Source organism: Macrotis lagotis, chromosome 5, assembly GCF_037893015.1.
Source record: "Macrotis lagotis isolate mMagLag1 chromosome 5, bilby.v1.9.chrom.fasta, whole genome shotgun sequence".
Classification (NCBI taxonomy): domain Eukaryota; kingdom Metazoa; phylum Chordata; class Mammalia; order Peramelemorphia; family Peramelidae; genus Macrotis; species Macrotis lagotis.
Window position 1 is genome coordinate 252,267,419 of NC_133662.1, and position 27,634 is coordinate 252,295,052.

Genomic DNA, 27,634 nt, shown 5'->3' on the forward strand with positions numbered 1-27,634 from the left:
GACTTTCCCAAGGTCATACAAATGATGTAAGCAGAGCCAGAATTTGAATTGAGATCTCACGGATCACAAGCTGGAAGTTTCTCCAGAAAACATCCAGTCTAGGAATTCTTGACCTTTGTGTCCTGGACCCTTGGGCCATGTCTGGTGAAGCTGAGAAAGTCATTCTCTGAATCATGTTGTTTGTTTTCAAATTCTTGATTGAAGGAAATGCTCACTTTCTGCTAAAGGTTAGTTACACTAAAGATGGAATTTGTTTTTTCATCCAGTTTTATAGATGCTTTGGGGATCTGTAGACCTATGGTTAAGAGCCCTTGCTCTAGCCCAGAATTTTTCTCAGACTTATCATTTTCAGGTCTTTGGTACACTCTTAACAATTATGAAGGAGCCTGCCCAACCCCAAAAAGCTTTTATGTGGGATATACATATATAATAATTTATGATAATATATAATATGTTCTAAATAGTATATGTAATAGCATTATTATATTTATAATACTATATTAATTATATACCATATAAGTATTTATTAATAAGTACATACATTATAATTTGTTATAAGCATATTAATTATATATCATACAATTAAGATTTTACATTTTTTTATTTTAAGGCAATGGGGTTAAGTGACTGGCCAAAGGTCACACAGCTAGGCAATTATTTGAACTCAGGTCCTCCTGACTCTTGGGCTGGTGCTCTATCTGTTGTGCCACCTAGCTGCCCCTAAAATTAAGTTTTAATACTATTAATGCTATATAATATTTAATGATGATTGCTATACTTTCTATATTGTGTGACATGTAGCATTACTACATATATACTTGTATTCTATAGTATTTATTATAGCTAATATATCTTTATATTAATTACATTATAGTATATATTTTATATATTATATAGTTTATTTAATATACTGTGTAATATATGTCATCTGTAGTACTATGGAATAAATAACATGTTTTATATGTCTGCTATATGTAGTACCATATATACTATATGTCTTATGCTCCTTAATATTGGTTATATAATTAATACATATTAAATATATTTAAATATTATATTATTTTATATAAAATATCAATATGCCATAAATAATATGATTAATGCATTGAGTATGTGATAGATCATTATTATATGTTGGAGTTATTGTATAAAGTATATATTATATAGAGATTTTCTATATTGGAAATTAAAATCTCAGCATTGTGACGATGTAGTCTTAACCTTGAAGAATCCTGAAAGGGTCTCAGGATCAAACTCCCTATACCAAAGGTCCAGTCTGGCTTTTTTATTTTCAGATTCCAAGATCCTGAGGTAAAGTAATTTGTCTGAGAATTCCATCTTCATTCAGGCCTGTCCTCTTGGCTGCCATTTTTGGTCTGATGGACATGACCTTGCTGGCATTATTTGATGCCAGTGACCCATACCACAACTCTCCAACCATGAGTCAGCTTTCATTTCCTCTTCTAGATTATCTGAACAGAGGGTTTGGGACATCCTTGATGTCAAAGGAACTGGCGCCATTTCTGGCGGGTTCCCTTGTGGGCCTGCCCCTCCTGGCTTGGCACTTGGCCTCCATAATAGGAGGAATCTGGTGCTTGGAATGAGTGACTAAGAAAAATGTTCAGGAGGTAATTAAACCCTGTATTTTATACAGCCGGAAGGATGGGAAACAGATGGGCCCACCACCTTTAAAAGGACCTGAGGCAGTCTATAGGTAGGAGAATGGTAAATGTGCAAATATTTAGAGAAAGGAAACTTCATTTTTATTTATTTATTTTTAGGTTGTTTTTTTTTTTTTCCCCAAGGCAATGGGGTTAAGTGGCTTTGCCCAAGGCCACACAGCTAGGTAATTATTAAGTGCCTGAGGCCAGATTTGAACTCAGATACTCCCAATTCCAGGGCCAGTGCTGTATCCACTATGCCACCTAGCTGCCCCAAAACTTCATTTTTTAACACTTAATCTAACAAGAGGTATTTTCTCTTTACAAGTAAAAAATATCAGTAATGAGTTTTGTACTATTAGATAAATGAGCATCCAATTTTTTTTTTTAACCAAGTGGCTATATTGTGGTGTGTGGCTGGACCATCAGTATTCTGGGATCAAAGCAGACCCAGCTACTGGATCTCTATTAATTTGTTCAGTATATAAGCATTTATACCCACTATCCGCTCTTAGGGGGTTTCTTTTAGAACAAGCACCTAAGAGGGGCTCAACTTCTTCTTCTCCCCCATCCCAGAACCACCCCTAAACCTTCCTACCAGAACACCATTTCTCCTTTTCTCCTCCTGACTGAACACAGCACCCCCTTCCCTATCCCTGCCAGAGGGGACCTAGAATCTCCTTTCCTCTCCTTGCCAACTCATAGACCCACCCATCCCAGCAATGTGATGCTGCTTGCATCCTAAGTCTCCTCCCTGGGCCTGCCATCTCTCCTGCTGTTGTAGGATTCAAAGCTCCTTGAGCAGGGAACCTGTTTCTTTTTCTATCCTATCCTTAGCTCTCAGGCAAAAAATAATACTTAATAAAATGTTTTCTATTCATTAATTCATATAGTCTGGAAGTAAAGTATAAAACACCATTATCCCCTAAAAAACAAAGGAGAAGTTTAAAGGGTCAGGGTCTTTTTCTCTTGCCCCACTTACTTAAAAACATACTGTCATGGGATGACAGCTGAAAGCAACCTTAGAGATCCAATATTTTTCCATTTACTTCCATGTTTCTTGTAATACATATATATATATATATATATATATATATATATATATATATATATATATATATATATATATCTTTTTTTCTTTTTGGGGGGGTGGGTTTTGCAAGGCAAAGAAATTAAGTGATTTGCCCAAGGTCACACAGCTAGGTAACTATTAAGTGTTTGTGGCTGGATTTGAACTCAGGTCCTCCTGACTCCAGGGCCAGTGCTTAGCTGCCTCCTCCTGTACTCCATAAACAGGGATTATACCCTCTCCAAAATCAATGTTAGCAATATCTTCCTTTAAAATAATAAATGTGAAGTGTATATAGCCAAATGGATGAATGGATGGATGGATGGATGGATGACAGATAGACAGATAGACAGATAGACAGATAGATAGATAGATAGATAGATAGATAGATAGATAGATAGATAGATAGATGGGACTACAACATTTCCAAACTAATTTAGCAACAGGACATTTTTAAAGAATAGAATGTAATCTTGAGGACAAGAACGGTCTTCATTTTGTATTTGTATGTCCAATCTCATGACACATTTCTGGGCCTATTGTAAATATTTTTACATTCATTCATTCATTCATTCATTCAAACAAACTGAATTGTATGTAAAACTGTGAGCTCCTAATATGTACAGCTGAGTTTTTAGGGGTCTTTTTTCAATGTATGTTTATTTTAACAAGTAATAGCTTGTTAGGGGCAGCTAGGTGGTGCAGAGGATAGATCATCCAGGCTGATGTCAATAAGATCACAGTTCAAGTCTGGCCTCAGACACTAGCTGTGTGACACTGGGCAAGGCCCTTAACCCCTCTTTGCCTCAGTTCCTCATCTGTAAAATGGGGGCACAGTGGAGAAGCAAATGGCAAACCACCCCAGTATATTTGTCAAGAAAAGTCTGTGGGGTAGAATCAGATACAACAGACCAATAACAGTAATAGCAACAAGAGAATTGCTCTGTTTGGGGCTCCAAAATACTCTGATGGGTGAACTCATTCATCTAACAAAAGAGAAAACTGAGTCCATGGGGAGAAGGGACTCTCAGACATGAAGTCCTGTACTTTGTGAAATCACATGGCGGGGGGCAGCTAGGTGGCACAGTAGATAGAGCGCCAGCCTTGGAGCCAGGAGTACCTGGGTTCAAATCCGGCCTCAGACGCTTAATAATGACCTAACTGTGTGGCCTTGGGCAAGTCACTTAACCCCATTGCCTTGCAAAAACTGAAAAAAAAAAAAGAAATCACATGGCAGGAAAGGGGGAAGGAAATCCAGTCTACAAGGAGAGCAGATACAGGGGGACAGGACCCTGGCACCTGTAGTGGCCCAGTCTTGCACATGACCTCATTGCAAACCTAACCAAGATCCCCGAAGCTGTAGGGGCTGGACTTTGGCTGGAGGGGTGACAGGCATTTGTCCTGGCGCTTCCTTTTCTTCTGAAATTGTTTGAAGTCATCCTTTTTGGGAGGTGACTAGGACAGCACCTTCTTAAATCATTACCCAAATGAAAAAGCCTCAAGTGAAAATAATTGCACATATGCACCCCAATCCCTTCTTTCAGGGCATCAGAGTAGAGGGAACTCTCTCCAGCATGATTATGGGAAGGGGGTTCAAGAGGCTCAAGAGGCTCCCCAGAAACAGAAACAAGGACTATCAGATCTTAGACTGCCAACTCTGGATGGAGGGTGGGAATCAAAACCAGGCTACAGAGGTTACCTTGCCCAACCCCTCATTTAACAGATGGGGAAACCGAGACCCACAATAGTGGAATGACTTGGGATCATAAATCCAGGGCTTCTAGGGACCCCAGATGGCTAGATGACTTGTCTAGGGTCACACAAGAGAAATGTGGCTTGACCCCAGGTCATATCAAGGTATCTGATCACCCGGATGATAAAAAAGAGCACCAGACCTAGAGTCAGAAGGACCTGAGCTTAAATCCAGCCTCAGATATTGTTATTTTGCCACTGTTTGCCTCAGGTTCCCCATCTGTAAATGAGGATAATAATAGAATTTGCCTCCCATGTAGGTATTGAGAGGATAATTGTAAAGTGTTTTGTACAGTGTTTTACATGGAGTCAACACTATTTCATTGTTTGTTTTTATTATTAATATTCATCCAACAAGCATTTCTGAAGACTCTACAATTTCTTACTAGACCTAGGGTCACAGGCAAAACTGAAAATGGTCCCTGCCCTCCAGCAGCTTACGTTCTCCTGCCGGGAAAATGACATGAATACAAAGAAGTTGATCTAGATTAGAGACAGTGCCCTCCCTGGAGGGGGGACGCTGGCAGTTCAGAGCCTCCAGATCCTTGAAGGAAACTAGTGGAAAGGAAAGAAGTGAGAAGGGAATGCGATGCAGATGTGGGGCAACTGCCAATGCAAAAACCTAGAGATGGCAAATGGAAGGTCATGGACAAGGATCCATTACAGACCAGAGTATTGGGGGGTCTGGGCCACACAAACTCAGGTCACATCCTCCATCTTTTTTTTTTTTTTTTTTTTTTTTTTAGTTTTTGCAAGGAAATGAGATTAAATGGTTTGCCCAAGGCCACACAGCTAGGTAATTATTAAGTGTCTGAGCCAGATTTGAACTCATGTCCTCCTGACTCCAGGGCCAGTGCTCTATCTGCTGTGCCACCTAGCTGCTCCCTCCCTCTTTTCTTTGCCCAACATCTTGTCTGTCCTTCATGGGAAGGTAAAACTGTTTGACCCTGATGTCTAGAAGACCTTGACCAGAAATGGTTCCAAGGAGGCAGATTATGGTTAATTTGTGGGAGGCATGGTAGGTGGGTGAGCAGAGAGCTACACTGGTGGGAGTTTCTGTCAAATGAGTAAATTTTCTAGGCCAAAGAACACTTGTTCCACACAGTCATCAGTTTGGTAGAGAAGGCTATGGCCACTTCAAGTTATCAAAAGATCAGATAGATACTCTTAGGAAACCTGCTTTAATGAATAAATAAGAATTGTTTAGGGATGAACATTTAATGGTATTTCTAAAGTCCTTGCAAATAGTCTTGTGTTCCACCCCCCCCAAACAATCCCTCTCACTCTGTACCCTTGCTTAATAGATTAATTTCCTTAGCCAAAATTACATAAACCTGCCTCCTTTCTTCAGCGTGACCACTTCCAAATTAAAGAGATTTGACTCTACTATGGTGCTCAAGGGTTTTCTCTTTCACAAAATATCTGAACCTTAATTCACCAGAACTCATTTTATAGAATCATAATCAGTTGGAAGACACTATGGACCATCCTACCCTGAAACTAGAATCAGTCACCAAACATTTACTAATGTCAGACAATAGCTAAGTACTGGATCTTGATGGCAGTCCTATTGGCTGTCCCTCATTGCAAAATGGCATCTGTGTTGAACTCACTCTGTTCCTGGATGCTGAGAAAGGCACAGATGTGGTCACTAGGTGTCTTCCTGAGTCTGAGGCCAGATCTCAATTCATGCCCACCTTAGGACATAAATAAGACAGTCTAAGCTTATCCTCTACGATTTTTTTGTCCATTTGGAGAAATATCCAGAGTGGAAAGGGAGCGAACAACTTGGGAAGTCCTCTGCTAAGAGTCAGTGAAAGGAGCACAATCCATTGTAGTTGGGAGAGCTCAGGTAAGAGAAGGTAGAGAACCCCAGGCAGCAGAAGCTTCATGGAGGAGGGGGTCCTAGTGCTGACCTTGAAGGGAAAGAGAGACTGGGAGAGGGAATATTAGGGGAGGGTGGCCCAGGAGCAAAGGAAAAAATAAGCCATCTCCCAGAAATGCCCTCTCCCCACCACAGTGGCCACCAAGACCACCTGAAACTGGAATCCCATCAGCCCACCCACCAAGGAGCTCAGAGAAAACAGTGGATTGTTACAAAGGTGGTTGACCCTACTGCTCATAAGTGTTGGAGATAAACCCTGTGGGACATTCTTTTGAACTAATGACCTGAGACGTTGCTGACTCGGGTGATCCTCTCTCCTCTGTTCTAATTGTGTCTTCCACATGAAGAGCCTGGGAGAAATACACGGGCAGATCACTAGGGTCATCTGGAACTTCTTTCTTGTGGAGGGTCAGCCCCATCAGGGTCCAGCCTCTAATGGGAGACCCTTCGGGGCGGCAGGCACTAGACCAGACCCAAGAGGCCAACTTCTGGTCCAACTCATTTTACCAATGAGGAACCAGACCTAGACAGTTCCATGTTCTTTGGGCCCAACCTGATTATTTGAGCACCCCCTCCCAGGACCTGGGCCAGGGTTTATTTTTGTAGGACTGTATGGGTAGGGTCACCTCCAAGTGGTGCCCCACTAGAGATGACCCTAGGGTCTTGAAGACTTTAGAAAACTCTTCTTACCAACCTGGACCAACTTCAAACAAGAGCCAGCCTCACAATAGATACCAAGACTCCCTGGTCATTGTCCAAGGGCCAAGGATAAATTTGGAGGAGCTCATGACCAGGAGACCCTCGACCAAGAGACCAGATTCATTGGCTGCATTCTCTTATGGGGGAGAGGGGGGTGTCTTTGATAGAATATATATATATATATATATATATATATATATATATATATATATGTAATCACTCAAAGAAATCACAGATTCATGGAATTCCAAGTAAAAATATAAATTCTGACTAGAAAGAAGCTATTGGAGATAGGGGGTTATTGGGCTTGTTTTTATTTAAGTATATTAATGACTATTTCAATCTAATCGGTTTTCTTTGTAATTCTATTATTTCAGGCATTTTAGAAGTATGATTCTGAGAAGGGGGTCCATCATATAACACACAGACACACACACACACACACACACACACACACACACACACACAAGAACCCCCCCCCCACACTAGAGGTAAAGAATTGTAATTTCATTAACTTGGAAGAACCTAAGTGAGACAGTTTCCTTATTTTTTGGGGGGGGAGTGAGGGGTAGGGAGGTTCATGGTGCTTCATAAAAGACTGAATTTCTTTTTCACAAATAGTCCCAGATCATTACACAAATAACAATAAATCTTTCTGTTAAAACACCCAAAGACCCACCTGGCATGGAAGGGAAGCTGGAGACCCCATTGTCCCTGCTGGCCTAGGGCTTTCTGAATCCCACACTGATTATCAGATTGGGGGATGGAGTTTTCTTTATTCTGGAGGACCCTCACCCCCTTGCAGTAAGGAGGGCCTCACTACCACCATCCTCTTCATTTTCAGTTAATTAACAGACATTAGCGAAGTGCCTGCTGTGTGTCAGATCTTGGTAGACTAAGAGCTTGAGGCTTATGGATGGGAAATGATATATCCAAAGTCAAACATAAAAAATAATTAGCCCAGAACTAAGAAACCACCACCTTCCGTACCACCACCATTGGTTCCTGATTCTGGTTTCCTTCATTCTCTCCCTCCTGTTTCCCTTCCCTCCTCCCTTCCTCTCTTCCCTCCTTCCTTCCCTTCCTACCTCCCTTCTTTCCTTGCTTTCTTTTTAAATAATGTATATTGATGCTTTTTGTAAAAGATCACTTGTTTCTCAACTCTCCCTCCACACAAAATAGAATTCTCTCTTCTAATAAATACGGCAAGTAAAATGAAGTGACACCTGGGCCCATCTGAAAAATCTACGTTATTCTTCGCTGAAGGTCCATCACCTTTGGCCAAGCTGTGGGGAGACAGTTCACAGGCCATTCATTCTCTGAGATCCATTTGGTTACTGTATTGATCAGAATATGGAAATCTTTCAGGGATATTTTGCTTAATGATAATAATAATAATAACCATATTAAGCTAGACATATAGAAATTTAAAGTTTACAAAGCACTTTTCATATGTTAATTCATTTTATCCTCAAACTTATGAGGTGGTACTATCATCCTCATTTTACAGATGAGGAAACTGAGACAAAGCAAGGAAATTCCTTGACCAGGGTCACACAGCTAGTAAGTGTCTGAAGCAGGATTTGAATTGTGGTCTTCCTACCTCCAAGTCCAACACTCTAGCCACTGCCCCCTCAGTGGCCTCTACATTTTCATGATCCTCATGTAAATTGTTGTATGATCCTGCTTCCTTCATCTTGCATCTGTTCATACAAAACTTCCCAATTTTCCCTAAAGTTTTCATATTAGTCATTTTTATGGTACAGTCTCAGTTCTTAACCTGAGGCCATTTCTTGTTGTTTTTAAAGACATCAGTTATTTTCTCAATAGAATGGGTTTCCTCTGCAATCTGATAATTCATTTGGTGGCCTTAAGAGACTTCCTCTGCAAAGGGCTTCTTAGCCTTCCCCAGACTGCCAAGTGGGGGGCATCCATGACCCCACATTAAGAACTCTTGTATCAGTAGTTGGAGCAATCCCCTGGAACTGGCAAGACATACTTTTAGTAGTTGTGTGAACCTGAACAATTATCTTATCCTCTGTCAGCCTCAGTTTCCTCATTTGTAAACTGAGCATGTTGAATTAAATGATCTTTAAGGTACTATGATCTCAGCCAAAATATTTTGGCTTAAAGGGGGTACAATTTCTGTTCATGAGTAAAGTTGTCCCATTGGAAACAATGAGATAATTCCAGAATCTCATTTTTCCTTGGATGAGCATGGTTGGTTTCTTGTCAATCAAGCTATTTGCATTTTAACAAACAACCTATAAATTAAATAAAACCTTAAATCCAAATGGGGATCAATGGGTGTGCCCTGGCTAAAACAAACACCCCAAATCCAATAAGGCAGGGCCATGAGTTAGAGAGCCAGGATTCTGTTGACCTTATTGTTCCCAAAGCTGCTTGTGGAGCATGGCCCACCTATATTCTGGTTCCCCCAAACAGAGGGGAAAATCCTTTCTATTTTGTGGAGTTAGGGATGTTCACCAGTACAACAACTTCAGATGAAATTTCACACTATAACATCCCCAATTACAATAGGAAAGAAGCTGAACAGAGAACAGAAAGGCTCTGTCTTGGGACTCTTGGGGGGGGGCATGGAAAGGGAGAAAGAAAGAAGAGACAGAGAAAGAAAAATGAGCAGAGAGAGAAGGATTAAATACATTGCTGAGAAGTCTTTTATTGGGGGTGACTGGAGTAAAGGTGGGGGGTATAAAGACGGAGGGGGACAAAACCCCGGAAGGCTTCTTGGAGAAAATAACATTCCCAGTGGGAAGTAGGTGGGAAGCCGACATCCCACTCACGGGGCCTTTGGATGGCCCAGCTGCTATTTTTAGGGCTGGGGATGTGCTGTAACAAAAATAAGCCCTTTCAGCCTGCGACTAGGTTAGATTTTCCCCTCCAAGAAATGTACCCCCTTGAGTGTCCTTGGTAGGGATATGTAGGAGGCACCTGACTTGGAAAGTCAGACTCCTTATGAACCATTTTAAGGATACTGTAAAGGCCCTAAAATAGCCAAGAAGTCAGAAGACATCCCATCTCTTCCACTTCCCTGACCCCCAGTGTATTAGAGCGGGGAAGGAGCTTGCCTTGGATGCAGAAAGATCTGGGTTTGGAGCCTACTTTATACATTTACCAGCAGTATGAGCCTGGCCTCAGTTTCCCCAACAGCAAAATGGGAGAGTTTGGTTCACTAACCTTTGAGGGCCTTTCTAAGTCACTGAAACATGGTCCTGTGGTGTCCCTTAACCTCCCTGGGCCTCAGTTTCCTCTATGGGAAGGGGAAGTTGGTTGAACCCCTATCTGAAATCCCTTTTTCTTGGCCTCAGTATCACCATCTGTAAAATGAAGACCAAAGGTCCCTTCCTTTACAAAAGCCCATCCTGGCAGACTTAGTTGATGTGTTTGCTTTGGGTTTTTTTTTTTTTTTGTTCTTTATTATTCTTTGTTCTAAAGACTGACTGACTTGTACTGGGGGAGGACTGAAAGGGTGGAGTGGAGGAATCCTGCCTCAGACCTTCCCCAGCATTTATAACATGAGATCAGTGCCCTTCCACCTCTGTGAGCTTTTGATTTGATGGTGTTTTTAAAAAAATCAATAAAAATTATAAAATGGGGTGGCTAGGTGGCACAGTGGATAGAGCACCTGCCCTGGAGTCAGGAGTACCTGGGTTCAAATCTGGCCTCAGACACTTAATTACCTAGCTGTGTGGCCTTGGGCAAGCCACTTAACCCCATTGCCCCACAATAACCTAAAAAAAAAAAATTACAAAACAACAAAAAATCCCCTTGGGCTCTGACATACTTTAACTTTTAAGGTTTAGGGTTCACTGACCTCCCTCCTGCAGCCTGCTCTGATCTCCCACAGGTGTGTAGGGCCCTGCCCCACCAATGATCTTATATTTATTTTGTGTGAGGAGTATTCTGGGGGGTAGAGAGTTGAGCATGGTCTGAGATACTCTCATTTAGGTCTGGTCTCCAAAGCTGTCTACGTGTTGTTTCTTCCTTGATTGAAAGTAAGCTCCATGAGAGCAAGAACCAGTTGAGTTGTTTCTTCTGGGCTTTGGGTCTGCAGCCTGAGAGATGGGAACTTGATTAATGTTGATTGTGGCCATTCTGTAGGGATGGGGGGCTTCTCTCACATTCAGTTGCACCTCTGTTATCTTTAAACTTGGATTAAATCCTCTGGAGGGATTCTATTTTGGACCCCATTCTTTCTCCCTGAAAGTTGGAGGGGGCATCCTCCGAGGCCAGTGCTCAGCTCTGTTTGGCTTGGTGTGTCAGACAAGGGCTCTGTGGGTCCGTCTTGGGGAACCAGGATGTCCAGGAGAGCGGGCATCCTTCTCTGAGCCTCCATCGATGGCTGCTTTCAACCCTACCAGAGAAGTTTCCCAGCCAGGCTGCCCTTTCCATTACCCGAGGAGAGAGGACCCTTGGAGCCGTCACCCACTTATATAAGAGTTGCCTAAAAATACTCACCGCTGGAACGCTTCACTGCCTCCAGAGCCAGTTCTGGCTTCCTGACCTCCTTCTGTCATCAGGAAGAGTCCAGTCAGCCAGGCGGGGCGGGGGGGCTTCCCTCCAGGGGTGATTGTGGCTGACCATGTCATGCCTTCATAACAAGAAGAGGATGAGACCAGTCCCTGCCCTCCAGGAGCTTACATTCTCTCAGGGCGATCAGTGTGTCCGTGGATAAGTGGAAGCAGCTGGGGGTACAGTGGACAAGAGACTAGACCTAGCATCAGGGAAACCCAAGTTCAAATCAGCCTCAGAGCCTTCCAGACATGTGTGACCCTGGTAAAGTCATTTTACCTCAACTGTATCCAAATAAAACCTTTATTCTGAGAAGACTCTATCGACTTCCAAGGCCCCTGCTAAGGGGGACCAGGACTCCCACAAAAAGGTGAAGAGCCCCAGTTCTTTACACTTGTTTCACACCCTCTGGTCTCACAAGGGCCGACTGATCCCTCATTGGAGAGAAGCCCTGCCAGCTCTGAGGTTCCAAGATTGCTTCCCCCCATGATCCTGGTCATCAGGAGCACATCCCTGGACAGACCTTGGAGTAATGGAAGTTGCAGAGACAGACGTCAGCATTTGACCCATTTCTCTTGTTCTTAGCAGTCTTGTTGACCACACCAAAGAGGCACCTTAGGGTGGGTCATGAGAGAAGAGGTGAAGAGATAGGGGGCCAAGGAAGAAGAGCTCAGCCCTTCCTAGTTCACAGCTGGAAGGGCCAAGGCTCCACGGAGGGTCAGTGCTCTCCTTCCTCTGGTAGAAGGGATTGGCTTCACAGCTGGAAGGATTGAGGCTTCAAGCAGAACCAGTGCTCTCCTTTCTCTGGTAGGAGGCAAGGACTTGGGCTGGTGAGTCGGGGGATCCCTCTGACTGACCCAATCTGAACTACTCTCCCTTATTCCTCCTTCAGCATCAAATGAAAATCCCACCTTTTTTTCAGGAAGGATGACATTTCCACCCCTGAAGTCTTGGGGACTCAGTGAGCCATAGCGCTCGCATCTCTGCAGCCCACATGAGAAAAACATGAGACCCCCTAGGAGGGGAAGGAAGTGACCTGCCAAGGGTCACACAACTAGAACATGGCATAGCTGGGATTTGAACTTGGGTCCTCTACCCTCTTCCCCTTCTACCCAGCAGCTGCTGTTATTGTTGAAGAAGTGGGGCACAGACATGGGCAGGGCTTGCCCAGACCCTCCCTTGCATTCCCATCTGGGAAGCCTCCTTTCCCTGCCTGGCTCCCCAGCCTCAGCAGTTCCACTAAGCTGCCCCCTTGGATGACCTGCCTATGGGAAAATGTGGAAATTAATCCCACAAATTGGGCTTTCAGGATTAGCTGTGGCCAGGTGCCTCGGCCCTTCTTGCAGGACCTGCTGAGGCTCCGGCTTTGTCGCCATGGCTACTGAAGCTAGGTTGCCCCGGGAACCTGAACAGACATGTTCAAGTTTCACAAAATGGTCCCTGGTCAAGGTTGGGGGGAGGGTTTGCTGAGGAGCAGGTGGGAGATGGAAGGGCCAAGGGGTTCCTGAAGGGGAGGGCACAGATTCCCAAACCACTAGGCAAGCTGAAATCTTCCTTACTCACAAGATCTTCTCCCAGGCCCTGCCCAGTTTTACATTCTGGAAATGGATTTAGGCAGGGAGAATTTATTAAGCCCCTTCTGTATGCAGAGCCTCATGGTACATATTTGGGGGGGGCAGGGTGGATATCAGCAATAGGAAGAACTGAGTTTACCTTCCTCCTCAGTCATAAGCAATGCACTCAACCTCAGTTTCGTCCTCCATAAAATGGGGGGCAGTTGTGAGGATCATTGGGACAGTCATGAGGAAGCCCTTTGCACATCTCAGAGCTCCATATCAATATGCTGGATATTAAAGGACCTGGGTGGGGTCTTCCCATTGACCCTTACCTCAGGTGCCTTACCTGTGGCAGGAGCTGGTGGAGCACATTCTTAGGCAGCAAGGAAGGGGACAGAGACTGTTAAATGGGGCATGTGGGGGTGAGGTGGATAGCAATCTGCTGGGGAAACAGAAGGGGCCTTGTCAAAGAGAAGGACCACCTCTTCATCCTGTTCAGGAGTGAAAATGGTAGAGGGATCCGAGATGAGGAAGGGGGAAAGAGGAAGAGCTCGTGGTCAAAGCCTCCCTTTTTTTTGGTGAAGTCTTCAGTTGAGAGGGTGAGGGATGGGGGGTTTGAGGAGAGAAGAGGAGGTTTGGAATGGCTGTTGGGGAGAGGGGAATAGAGAATCCATTAGGGAAGAGGCAGATCACTACTAGGAGGGTCCAGTTGAGATTAAATATATTTAGGATCATCATCAGATGACTTTCTGTTAGCTCTAGTCAACATGTAAATAGAAATAACAGATGCAAACAGATCCAAGGTAGCCAGGCTGGGTTTTGTGATGGGTAATAAAACAGGGGAATGCAAGATGGGAGACAACGCAGCATTCCTTTGGGCTAGTCCACTAAAAAGTCAAAGAGACAGGTAAGGAAGAAGAAGTAGCCAGTGATGGGTGATGATCTGGAAGGGAAGGGGGAGTGGAAATGGAAGTCAAGGTGAGGATGAAGGGAACATGGCATGATAACAGATTATGATCAGATAAGGAAATGTCAGTACATGAATATGAAAGTCTAAACATTTGTGGGTGAAAAAGGGATCAGAGAAGGGTATATTACCATCTTTGTGGATGGCCAAAGTGGAATGGCCCATGGTGAATGGATGGGATGAGGAACTAGAGCAAGGACATGGTGTTCATGGTCTGACCCTCTTTTCTTTACAGAGCTGCCATCTTCAGACCAGCTTAGTGTGGCTGACGCAACATGGCTGGCTTTGAACGTGGTCTCTGGTGGGGGAAGCTTCTCCAGCTCCCAGCCCATCGGGGTGACCAAGATCGCAAAGTCAGTCATCGCCCCACTGGCCGACCAGAATATCTCCGTATTCATGCTTTCCACCTACCAGACGGATTTCATCTTGGTATGTCACATTGGGGATGTAACAAACACATCTAGTCTAGGATTGGGCAATTTTAACTGACCCCACTCCCTCTGAGGTCATGTTCAAACTCTTCCTCCCAGGTAGACATTCTTTTCTTCTTCTCAGTTACTATATAATTACGACCTTTTCAAGAGACCTAGAATGTTATCTGTCACATAAAAATATATTTTTCTAGGCCCTTAGCTATCTTTTTTTTTAACTAGAGCCTGGGTACCATTTAATTTGCATTGATGAGTATTGAATAGAATTTAGATGTAAATTATGCAAGATTACTAAGTTTAGGTAGGGAGGAGCAAAGCTTTCCCCTCTTCTTTACTGTCTGAAATCATTAAACTCCAGACTGTCTGCCCTGGGAAGAACCTTAGGGCCCCTCTTAATCTATCCTGATCCTTTTATACATTGAGCCCCAGAGAAGAGACGACTCCCCTAATTCCCCTCTCCCTGTCCTCCCCAGGTACGTGAGCGGGACCTGCCCTTTGTCACACACACCTTGGCGGCCGAGTTCACTATACTCCGGGTCGTCAATGGGGAGACGGTTGCAGCCGACAACTTGGGCATCACCAACGGCTTTGTGAAACCCAAGATGGGTAAGAGGAGACGGCATCACCAAGGTTGTGGGCAGAGGAGAGGCGACGAGTCTCCCTTCCTTTCCCTTGCCTTGCCTATGGACTTAGCCAGGCCAAAATCTCCGTATGGATTTCTCCTGGCCTCCCTTGGGAACCTGCCCTCCGGTCTCCCCAGTCATAGAGCAGACATAGAGCAAACCCTCTCTGACGTTTCTTTTCTGGGGGTGGGTTGCTCTCGGTCCCTGGCTTGATTGTTAGCTTTCCATCTTTTCTGTTGTTCTCTTCCAGTTCAGAGGCCAGTCATTCACCCTCTCTCCAGCCCCAGTAACATGTTTTGTGTCACCAGCCTGGACCCTGACACGCTCCCCACTGTGGCCACACTCCTGATGGATGTAATGTTTTACTCCAATGGGTAAGTCCTCACCTGAGGAGGAGGAAGCCAGCACCCCTACCTTGGGAAAGGGGGTCCTGAGAAAGCAGAGCACCAGAACTTCCCACTGTAGACCCCTGAATACAGCTGTTTGGTGCTGTGAAGGAAAAAGGTTTTGGTTTTAAGGGAGCCTCTGATGTCTGACAGGGGGCAGGATAGAGAAAAGAGCACACTCATAAAAGATAAACTAGGGTCCAAATGGAGCAACTAGGGAGCACAATGGATAGAGTTCTGGGTCTGGGGTCAGGAAGACTCATCTTGCTAGCTGGATGACCCTGAGCAAGTCACTTCATTCTGTTTGCCTCAGTTTCCTCATCTGTAAAATGAAATGAGTTTAAATGACATAAGTAATCCCACTAGCCAATAAATCAAAGCATACAGTAGGTACTTAATACACATTCATCAATTTGGTCAAATGTAAACTTTGCTAGATTTTACTTGCAAGTATTTTTGAAGGTTTTCCCTCAAGTCACATTGGCAGTCTTGATCTGGTTTTGCCTCAAAAATCCCCAAGTGTGAGTAAGTGTTCTCTTCAGACACAGTTCACAGTTCTCCTGAGCCTTCCTAAGGTCTTAAGGACCCCCAAAACTTAATGACCTGGGGATGTGCCTCCTGTCACTTAGCTGGAGGGTCTGCAGATGCCAGACAGATGGACCATTGCCAGCCCTTCCACTGAAGGCTTTCCGTTGGGCTAGGACTTCTCTTTGAGAAGCCACGATCATCACTTGGGTGTCTTTGGGTATCATTTAATCTTTGGAAGTCATGAGACACCAAAGGGACCATTGGGGAGACAGACATAGAGTGTGATGAGTAAATAACAGAAATGAGAAGGGGTTGGGATCTGGATCTACCAGACCCAACGGTTTAATGTTCTAGAGATCAGAGGATCTCCCACAAATACCCCCAAGACCTTGGAAGCCAAGAAATTCTTGGCTCAGTCCAAGTTTAAGCAGTGGGAGTGACCCTGGATGGTGGTAATAATTCTACTCTGGGGGGTGATCACTGTAGGGATCACTTAAGGGAGGAAATAGCCTCCACCAGTGTAGACCAGCACCAGACTTCCTACTGACAGTCTTAGATAGGGGCTGGAGTGACTCCCAAGTGGACCCTACAAGATTCAAATGTAATTGGGAAATATTTATCAAAATTAAAATAGAAGAAAGTATAATGTTCATGTGTGGTTTTCTAAGTCAATAGGCAGCTCTTGGACATCCTTAGGGATTTTTAAGTGACCCCCATTTTTCCTGGGATTAGAGAGCATCCTGACCCTGGGAAGAGGGATTTACATAGGAGTCCCAAAGCCCTTCATGTCGATCAGGACTTGCAGCCAGACTGGCTTTCCGATTCCGACTTCTTATCTACTAGCCTATCATGGTTCCTCATGATGAAGATAATAAAAAGCTCTCAAAATATGTCTAATAGGGAAAAAATATCGGAACCAGGTGATAGGAGCATGACGATCTTCCCTGTAATCCTCTCTTCCTGGAACTGGCCCAAGGATGATTTCCCAGCTCCCATAGAGCAGAGCTTCTGCACCACTCATGTATAAAGCATTGTGATAAATGGATAAACATGTTATATATTATATTTGTATAGTATATAGAGAGGATTTTAAATTCCCCTGTGCTGTAAGCCACAGAATACTAAATGGAAGGAGTTATTTCTTGGAAGGCAGCGGTGTAGAGTGAATAGAGAACCGTCCTCAGCTTGGGAGGAGCCAGAGGATCTGGGTTCAGCTCTTACCTCTGGCTCTTTGCCACCCTGAGCAAGTCACCTCATATCCTCATCCTCTGAACAACTCTCCAGGACTGTGAGATGGAGAGGTGTTTCCTCACCTGGGAAGGCCCTACAGCAATAGAATCACCATTAAAATCACCTATCTGCCATACTAATAACAAGGTGGCAGCTTGTCCAGTTTCTATCACAATTCCACCAAAAGCTCCAAAGCACACGATAACAAAAACAACATGCCAGCTCAGGGGAACCCATTCTGCAATTCTCCTAGTGTGTGAGCCTCACAAAGGAGACGGATGTTGCCCCCATTTTACAGATATGTAAACTGAGTCTTGGAGATGGGAGATGATGCCACTTTATTGCAGAATCAGGACTGGCACCAGGGTTTCCTGATGCCTCGCTGCGTCTTGTTTCCTGTCCCCCTCACTTGTACCCCCATTTTCAGGCTGGGGGCTGGTATGGGAGTCTAGGGGTCAATGGACTGGCCCCCGTTGATCAGCCTCTCTCCCCTGGGTCCCCAGAGTGAAGGAGTCCGTGGTGGGCAGCGAGGACTGCGGCCACATCCGCTTCTTCTCCTTCTCCTTGATCGAGGGCTACATCTCCTTAGTGATGGACGTGCAAACACAGCAGAGGTGAGGCCTGGGGCTTTGTGGCGGGGAAGGGCTGGGTATACCTGAGACTGGGGCTCCCTACTCCCATATCTTCATATTAGACCTTATTATGGCTAGCATTCTGGGGCTGGGAGACCAGATCTGTCCTAAGGGAGTCCTGAGGGCTTGGGTGGGCCGGGATGTCACCACCTCCTTTGTCTGGAGCCTCCTGACCCAGGACTGGAGGGCAGCAAACATTCCAGATTCCTCAGGGCCCTGGATTGTTTCCTCCAGCCTCCTCTTTCACAGTGAACCCCAGTCCCAGAGGTTGACTCCATCTCCAGGACTCCTTCCACTGGAATGCTATGGATGAAGTTGGCCTGGTAGAATCTGGTAGTAGGGAGGCAAGGGACCAGAAAGCTGCTCCTTCACCTTGCCCAATAGGCCCCCACCATCTTCCCCTTCCCCTTTGTCAGTTTGAATGGGGTAAGGAAAGAAGCAGATTTGAAAGCCATGAGGCTGCTGGAGTATTGCTGAGGAAAATGCCAGCTGTGGACAATCGTTGCCTGCTCTCTTCTGGGGGTGTCACGGAGAAGAGGACCTGGGGAGAAGGCCCAGCTACTTGGGGTTATCTTGGCTAACCTGAGTCTGATATGTCCCTTTCCAAGGTTCCCAAATAATCTCTTATTCACGAGCGCATCTGGAGAACTCTGGAAGATGGTGCGGATTGGAGGACAACCCCTTGGCTTCGGTAAGCATCTCCTAGCTCTTACAAAGTCCTTCCCGAGGACCAGGCACTGTGTCTTCACCTCTCCCGGCCTCAGTGTCCTCATCAGTAAAATGGGGATCCTGAGCAATGGAGGAGTTATCAGAGCTGAACCTTGATGATCATCATGATGGTGGTGGTGATGCTGGTGGTGGTGGTGGCAATAGTGGTCGTGGTGATGATGCTGGTGGTGGTGGTGGTTGATGATGATAACAATAAAAACCTTTATTTGGGGGCAGCTAGGTGGCACAGTGGATAGAGCACCAGCCCTGGAGTCAGGAAGACCTGAGTTTAAATGTGACCTCAGACACTTAATAATTACCTAGCTGTGTGGCCTTGGGCCACACTTAACCCCATTGTCTTAAATAAATAAAAAAAAATTTTAAAACCCTTTATTGATACCTTAAAGTTTACAAAGCCCTTTACAAACATGATCTTGTTAATCCCATTGTTCTGATGAGGCCAGTGAGACCCAGGTGAAGTGACTTGCCCAGAGTCACACAGCTAGTAAGTGTCTGAAGGCAGATTTGAACTCAGGTCTTCTTGACCCCATCTCTAACTCTCCCCACCACACCCCTAGTCGCTAGCTCTCCCCTGAAGCCCCTTCCTGAGAGACCCTGGGCCTCACTTTCCTCATTTCTAAAATGAGGGATTTGGGCCAGAAAACCTCCAAGGTCACTCCCATGTCAGCGGCCGCATCACCAGATGACGCCCAGGTCAAACAGAGCCCCCGGCATAGAGAGCGGCAGGTTTCTCCTGGGGGACGGACAGGAAGGCAGCTGAGATGGGCAGCTTGGTGGAGGGAGAGAGAGATCCCTGAGGATTCTCAGACTGCAGTGGTGGCCACACACCTGCCTGTGGCGGAGTGAACACCGGGATGCCAACCTGGGGGAGAGGGGCCTCTGAAAAGGTTGACCAGATCTGGAAGAAATCCTAAAGGCCAGCCCCCTCATTTTACAGCAAAGGAAACTGAGGCACAGGCCTCTCTGTGACTTGGAGCAAGGCAGGAGGTCAGAGAGAGCGTCCAGAGGGGATCTGGAGTGGGGGCCATGTTTGGGGGGCAGCAGAGTCATCTGACTCGGCAGGAGTTTGAGGCTCCCCAAAGGGAGGAAGGTGGAGAATCCAGATCCCCGGCTTTTGTGTTCCCAGATGAATGTGGGATCGTCGCCCAGATCTCAGAGCCTCTGGCGGCCGCCGACATCCCTGCCTACTACATCAGTACTTTTAAGTTTGACCACGCCTTGGTGAGTCTTGGATCGTGGGGTGCGGGTGGGGTGGGGACCCCCCCCAGGTGCTCACTCTGTTTCCCCTGCCCCCCACAGGTACCCGAAGAAAACATCAAGGGCGTCATCAATGCTTTGAAAGTCAGTCAAGCGGAGAAGCATTAGAAGCTCCCCTTCTTGTCCCCTTGGCCCCCCGCTTCCCACCCTCCCTGTGCTTCCCTCCCCCCGCCTCCATCCCCTCCCCAACCCCCAACATTCTTCTTGCAGTATTTCTTAAACCAGAAAATGGTCCCTCGAGACCACCACGGACAGAGCCAGCAAGGAAGGGCCCTGAAGAAGCCCCCGGACCCCCTGGGCTGTGAGCACTTGGTGTGGGGCCTGAAATGGAATGGGGTGTGTGAGTGTGAGCATGAGCATATGAGTGTGAGTGTGAGCCTGTGGATGTGAGGACCCCTGAGGCCCTCCTCGCTTCTGGACCTCAAAGCCCCCGAGGATGGGCAGAGACCCCCAACACTCCCTCCAGATGAAGCAAGAAAGGGGAGACTTGTGCAGCACCCAGTTCTTCCTCCCCGCCTCACCTGAGCAGGGAGGTGGCGAGACGACGCGGCGTTCTGGGAGGCTGCCGGTTGGCGATGGACGGTAGTCGGATGACGGGAGGGGACTTTTGTCTCTAAGTCTGGCTTGGAGAGACTGCGTCTGGGTCACCTTGGGGTGCTCTCGCCAGGCCTGTTCTTCAAGGCCAGGGGGGATTATTTTCTTTCAGACTCCCTCAGTTTTGGGGGGAGCTGGTGGGCCTCCCCTCTTATGATTTCCCCCCCTCATTTCATACCCACCTTCCCCATCAGCACACCCCATTCCCCCATCATCACTCCCAGGACCCCAGTGGTTCAGCTGGTCTACTGAGGCTGGAGGAGGTGTCTCATCAGCCCCCCCCCATCTTTAGGAGGAGCTGGGAGAGGTAGAGGGGTCCCCTGCTAGCCTGAAGGCCTCTTGGGCCCAGAAGGAAGTGCAGATTTGTCCTGGCTAGTGACTTTTCCTAGATTCTCATCCAGTACCTCCCTTCTGAGCCCCAGAGGGTCCAGGAATGTAGGAAGGTAAACCAGACCCTCCACTGGTGTGATTTTTATCCCCCCCCCCAATCCCTTTGGCTCTGCTGCTCTGCTGGGTTACTTAGGCTGGGGGGGGCTTCCCTAAGACCCTCCAAGAAAATCATCTCCCCCCCCCCTTTCCTTCCCTCAAGTTGTAGTCACCCAGCCAAATGTCTTAGCAGTGTTGGCCCAGCCATCTGGAACCCCCCCCGGGCCACATTTTGAGGATGGCCCCCACTCCACTTGCAGGGGGGGAGGAGCTTACTGGCCCCCTCCTCAGACCCCTGGCCTGCCCCTTCCTCCCAGCCCCCTCCCATTCCTTTCCCAGGGACGAGCAGAGACCTTCCCTCTCCCGCTTTCCAAAGTAAAATCCTGGGGACCCCCCCACCCCCTTGAGCAGCTTCAACCCGTCAAACCATAAAATACCCAAAGTCCTTCCCAACAAGAGAGGCCAAGCCACACTCAAAAACCCCGTTTATCTATTGTCAGGTGAGGGGTCTCGGATCTTCTCAGACTTTGGGTTTCATTGGGTCAAAGGCACATGCCCTCATTGATGACTGACAGCCAACAACTCTACCTGCATAAGACTCATGTCTCCCCTCCCTTTGAACTCTGTGGGCCTCCTTCCTCCTTGCTCCCCCCACTCACCTGGAGCTGGACCCCTAGCTCTTTAGAGGCTGCCCTCCCTCTGCCCCCTTGCCTCGCCCCTGACCTTGTGGCGTTCATCGGGCAGTTACTTGAACTGAGGCCACTTGAATGAGCCTTAATAGAAAAAGAAAATAATCACCTTGTTTTAGTTTCTTATTTAAAGTGTTTTTTGCACTCTGACTGTTTTAGTCAAGTTAATTTGGTGGCGTGGGAGGGGGAAGAGCCCTTTTAATGAGCATGGGGTTGCAGAGGACACCTCCCATCTTTCCCATCCACCCCCCCAGACTCTATAGCCCCCCCCCAACATGGGTGTGCACTCCTGGGTCTGGGGTGAGAAGGTGATGGCAGGAGAGGGACCAAAGAGAAGGAATCCCAGGCTGGGGAGAATGGTGGGGCACTCGGGGGACCTGGAGCCTCCTCTTGGGTGGCTCATCAGGGCAGCAGATCTGTCCTCAAGGATGCGGTTCTCTGCCCTGGTTTCCATCCACAAGATAGAGAAAGTAGCCCCCACCCCCTCACCCATCAAAGGAGAATGAAAAGAATGCCCAGGAGGGTCCCAGACCCACTACTCTCCCTGGCCTCCCCTGCTCCTTCCTGTATGCCCTTCTTGCCAAGGTCAGTAGCATTGCACTGTTTCTCCAAATCATGATGAAGACCCTTTTCCCTGATTAGTCTTATAGGGGGTTGAGGAGGGGAGACTGAGGGGCTGCCCTCCATCATATACCCACCCCCTTTCTCCCCAACCCTGCTGGAGGGGGCTTGTCTGGGCTCCCGGTCACAAGGGATGGAGAGGAGGCAGGACGAGGACCCAGATCCGTAAGTCGGGACCCATTTCCATCATGGAAACTTCCCTCACCCCCTTTTAAAAAAAATGATCATCTTTGATTTTGCACAAAACTCTGAAATAACCAAAAGTCCATTCCTTGCTGGTCCCTCAAGGGGAAGATGCTGGGGAAATGAGGGCAGTAAAGCTCAGCTCTCTGTCCCAAACCCTCTCCCTTTCCCCCTTTTCCTTTGCCCTCCCAATGACCCTCCCCAGCCTCTTCTTCCCTGCTGTGCGGTGCGAGTCTGTTGGTCCATCTGTCCAAACCCCAGAATGCATTGTGTTCACCCGGACAAGGCCCTGATGGACACGTATATAAATAGCTGTGTTTTATGTTGATAGAGATTATATATAAATATATATATATATATATATGCTGTAAATAGCGTATATACCTGAGCAATATATATATGTTAATATATATATGTATATGTATATATATATATATATACATATATATATATATATATATACTGTGAGTGTGGGTGCGAACACGCTTGGAGAGACGCGCCCTGGTTCATGAGGCCCATGGGGCCCGTGGCATGCTGCCGCCTTGGCGTCGTGTCTCCCGGGCCACATGGCTGCGTGCACACACAGTCACCATATATTTTTAATTCAAATATATGGGCAATACAACTATTTAGATAAGCCGTACAGATTTTTCAAACCTGATGTCAAATAACCAGCAGCCACAGTTCGCCTGGGGTCAGAGTCGGGGCCTAGACGCCCCAGGACAGGAGCTCAGGCCATGCTCTGACCTTGTCTATTTTGTCTTGTAGCCACTGGGCTCGCCACCCGCCACGGCCTCCCTGGTCAGTCCAGACCAGATTCTGGCCACCACAGCCCGGTCTGCTCATTTTGGGGGTATTGGAGGGACACCCAGAGGGTTTGGTTTTAGTGACATAGCTGCCCTTCTACCCGATGGGTCGGAGGGCTGCCGTCCTTCAGCCACTGATAGCAGTCACTTTGACTCTTTGACACTTTGACTTAAGTTTGGGAACAGGGTGGGCACTTCCTCCCTTGTCCCTCCCAAGAATCACCCTGGCAACCGACCTAAGGACAGGTTTTTTTCCCTCCGTTTTCCTTTTTAATATTCTTGTTATTGCTAGACTAGTCCTTTTCAGGAAAGATACCCTTGCTGACTCAAGTCAGCGGGGCCTGGCCAGATGTCGGTCCCTGAATCTGGATTCAGGGCAAGTGCCGTCCAGGCCTGTGGCCACTGAACAGCGTCCCAAGAGTCCAAGGAGACGTTAGGCCCTTTATTTTGCTTGCTTGAAAAGGGTGCTGTGGTTTGGGGTTGTTTTGGGGGGGAGGGGGGTTGTGAGTGTGTATGAATTGCGTAGCTTTGAAATAGTTGAACCTTTACTGTTCTTTCAGACAAGATGTGATTTTGTAGCCCTTGTCTGCTGCCTCTCCTGGCCGTCTGGCCACGGCCCCCCGCAGGGGACCTGCCAGGGCCCGGATCCCGCCTGCTCTAAGGGGAGAGAGGGAATGGGGTGTTTTCTGTTTTGTTGTTCTTGGAGGGCCAGATTTAGGCAGGACATTGCCATCTCTACTGTTTCTCACACATCAGCTTAGTCATCTTCTCCTTCCTCCTCCTCTTTTGCCAGTCCCCCCAAAGGGCTGGCATGTTGAGATCCTGAACAGTACATATTCTCACCATAACCCTGCAGATTCAAAGAGGGTGGGCAGGCTGGGGTGGCCCAAACCCATTGCAGAGAGCTGCCCCAGGCATCCTGGAAGGAGGGCATCTTCATGCGAGGGAGCATCTGTACATATGTGTCTACTTCCTCTCACCATCTAAATGATAAGAGATAATGCCACCTTCACATGCTCTCATATCTGGCACGAGGAAGACCATCAGGCCGATGCAGGGGGCTGAATTGGTGCTGGGAACTGTCTCTTGTGATGGAGGGTTTGGATCTTGCCCTCTCCCTCTGCCCCTATTCCCCCAGACCCCAAAGCATCCTACCCTCAAAATAATTGTCCCTTTTAGGGCTACACACATTTCTACCTCCTTAGCTTCTCCTATCACTCCTCTCCACGGTGCCATTCAGGGGTCCATTATTTTGAGTCCCCTCGGAAGCTGAACTCTAGGGCTTGGGACCCTCATGGGGGTCCACCCAGTTCTTTAGCTTGCCTAGTGGTGGAGCTCCTGGACCCCCAAGTCCTTCCCTAGCATCGGAAGGACCCTTGGAGAGAGTGAGTAAGAGTAGGTAGGATCATCTCTGAGAACTTGGTCACATTTTACACCCCTTCCCCGTTTGTGTCAGACAGGGTGGAGGGAACAGCCTTGAGGTAGTTAATGCCCAGAGAGAGCCCTCCAGTCCTAGAAGATGGTGGAAGTCTACAAGGTCCTGGGCCAGGACAGGAAGAGCTTAGAGCAGGGGGCCATAGGAGGAGACCAGGGATTTGGATAAGTTAGGCAACATGATCGTCCCCAACTGACTTAGTGGGATTCATTGTGGATCTGTTTCCTCCAGTCTCTAAACAGGAAGAAAAGGAAAAGGGTCTTCCAAAGGGCCAGAGAAAAGCCCCCTCTCCAGGGGAGAGCTTTGCCCACAGCTTAGGTAGGTTAGTGCCTTTCACTCCTTGGGGAGCTTCAGGCTCCTCCTGGGAAGGTGGCAGAGGATAGAAATGTCCATGGTTGGATGCCAAAAGAAGAGGCCCTCAGCTCCATTCCCCTGGCCTAGGACTGGAGACCGGGATGGCATCAAGCCAGGTTCCATAAAGTTGGTTAGTGCTTTCCTATTGGTCCGTCTTAAACTTGGGAAGCTCTTGTGTCCCTAGTGGACCACTGACTGGGTACCTTTATCTGGCTTCTTCTGGAGAAGGGTGGTTAGAAGGAGCATTATTAGGCCCAGATTGTGATAGGAGAGAACATTCCTTCTTACCCTTTCCAACCAGCAAAAGGCTTATATTTGTGGGGTGAGAGGCCTGAAGAAAAAGGGACCAGTGGGGCTGACCCCATCTGGATCTCCCAACAGAAAAAACTTGAACTCCCCAAGTATTGAAAATCTAAAATAAGTTAAAGGATTTTGCTTTTTCTAATGCTATATGTTAGTTTTACTGGGGTTTTTTTAAATCCTCACTTCCTTCAATAAGCTGCTAAAGCATATCGGTTTTAATGCAGCCTTCTTGTAATTAGTATTTATCTGCTAGATTAAGCCAGTTCTCTTCTTGCCTTGCTGAAGGCCAAACCCCCTGGTCTCTCAAAGACCCCTATGCATAGTAGACCCCCACCTTCCTCTTTCCCCAGACTGAGTTGCTAGGACACTTGTGATCTGGAGACCCCACAGCTCACCATCCTCATTCCTTTTCACCTAATTTCTTTGGGACAGGGAGAAGGTATGAGGATTATATGGTAGCTTCTGGCCATGGCCTTCTAGATGGATGGAATGGAAGTGCTTCTCCATCATCCACCTTCCATGCACCCATTCTTTAGACTTGGATATCTGGACCACGTTAGCCAAGCTTCTGCCCAGTAGAGGAAGACATCATTCACCTTTCATGGTGCCACCAAGGAGGGGGCAGTCATCAATTCCTGCGAAAAGGAAGACCCCCTCCGGAAACAAGGAAGTAGGTCCCTTTTTGTGGTCTGTTTAAGAATAAAGGGGCCATTTTTACCTTGAGGATGGATATCATTCAACAGTTTGACCCTAAAGTAGGTAAAACGGAGGGTTGTCTTTCTGACTAGCTAACAACAACCAAAAGGTGATGTGATTGACTGGTCCTCACGTGGTGCTTGCTTGGAGGGGATCTTTTCCCAACCCAAGTAGAATTCTAGCAAGACGTTAAGACCACAAGTATTAAGGTTTTTCAGAATGTATTTCTTTGGAGTATTGGATTGGTAGAAGAAAAGAGGTCAAGACTGGCCCAAGATCGCTGCTCGGTTGTTTTGCTTTCTGAGATGGCTGCCATCTTGAATGGGAACCACCTTCTGGATCCATCCTGGGGTCTAGCTTGAGAGCCATTTGAAATATAGAGCCCCTCCTCATCCTTTCCTCCTCACTTTTCTTCCAGACGCTGGACAAAATGGCTTCTGTGATTGGGGTTGTTTTCCAAGGGAAAGAGTGGTGTTTTGTGCTGTGGTCTGTGTGTGGATGTGAGCGTTTGTTTCTGTTGACGCGGGCTGGGCCTGCCTCTTTCCCTGCTTGACCTCAGGTCCTTCTCATGCAGAAGTCAATCTCAAGTCTGGATTATCCCATTCTCTTTCTAATGCTCCTTCAGTTGAAAACAACAAAAAGACAAATTGAATGTCTCTCTCCTTCCACCTTCCCAGGGAATCTTACTGAGTGGAGCCAATGAGTTGGCCTTCAACCCATTTCCTATTTATATATATTTTTGGATATGAGACTGCAGCGTGTTCTATTGTTGTCCTCCAGAGTGATGTCAGTGCTTTGGGCCACTGGGGAGGGACTCTGTATTAGGAAGCAGAGGCATACATGTTCTTGGAAGAAGCTTGCTTTGGGATGCCCTTCGCAGATGTGGAGTTTGGGGCTCTAGACTCCTCTAGGGACCAGAAAGGCACGAGACAATCCAACCTCAAGGATGACGGATCGCTTCCTAGCAAAGGAAGTACATGAGGAAGGGGAACACGTGGTGGTCCTGTTGAACACTGGACCAAGTGCTACACTAGGGCATTCTCACCCTCCAGGAGTTGGTTTCCCCAAGTGATCCTACCTACCCAATGCCCATGGCTTCTAGGATGTTTGTCATCAGACCAGAAGCAGTGCAAGGGTTAAGAGTTCATACCTGAATCAGCCTGGGATCTATATTGAGGTACTGGTGATATGGTTGACTTGGTGGACTATCTAGAACACAATGACTGCATAGGCTGGGGGTAAGACCCAAGACCCTCTGGAAAGTCTCCATGGGTCAAGTCCTTAGGTTCTCTTCTCAGTCTGGGGTGGGGTGTACATTGATGGTTGTTGAAAAATACTTTGGTTGACAGATGGACTGAAAACTCATTGATCAGGGCAGGAAAACTGGTCCTCTTGAAAATGTAACAGAATGGGCAGGGGGAAGGAAGAACCAAAACCTGCCTTTTTTTTTAGAATGGGAAGGATGTAGCTGTGTTCTCGGAAAGTCATCAGCAGTTGGAGAGGGTCCTCTGGTGAACATTTGCCTTCTGGGAGTGGCCAAAATGATGGTTTTCTATCTGGATGTATAAATGTATATGTGTGTGTGAGAG

The 27,634-nt window shown here is 46.9% G+C and overlaps 1 protein-coding gene across 1 annotated transcript in view; it reads left to right on the plus strand.

Moving 5' to 3' along the window:
• Nucleotides 1-27,634, plus strand: part of CASTOR2 (cytosolic arginine sensor for mTORC1 subunit 2) — a 107,062-nt gene extending 79,428 nt beyond the window's left edge. Inside the window, exons 3-9 of the mRNA XM_074189347.1 lie at nt 14,358-14,551; nt 15,027-15,159; nt 15,427-15,550; nt 17,824-17,934; nt 18,561-18,643; nt 19,808-19,902; nt 19,981-27,634. Of these exons, the coding sequence (XP_074045448.1) occupies nt 14,358-14,551; nt 15,027-15,159; nt 15,427-15,550; nt 17,824-17,934; nt 18,561-18,643; nt 19,808-19,902; nt 19,981-20,046 (806 nt within the window). The 3' untranslated portion in view covers nt 20,047-27,634. The remainder of the gene's footprint in view (nt 1-14,357; nt 14,552-15,026; nt 15,160-15,426; nt 15,551-17,823; nt 17,935-18,560; nt 18,644-19,807; nt 19,903-19,980) is intronic.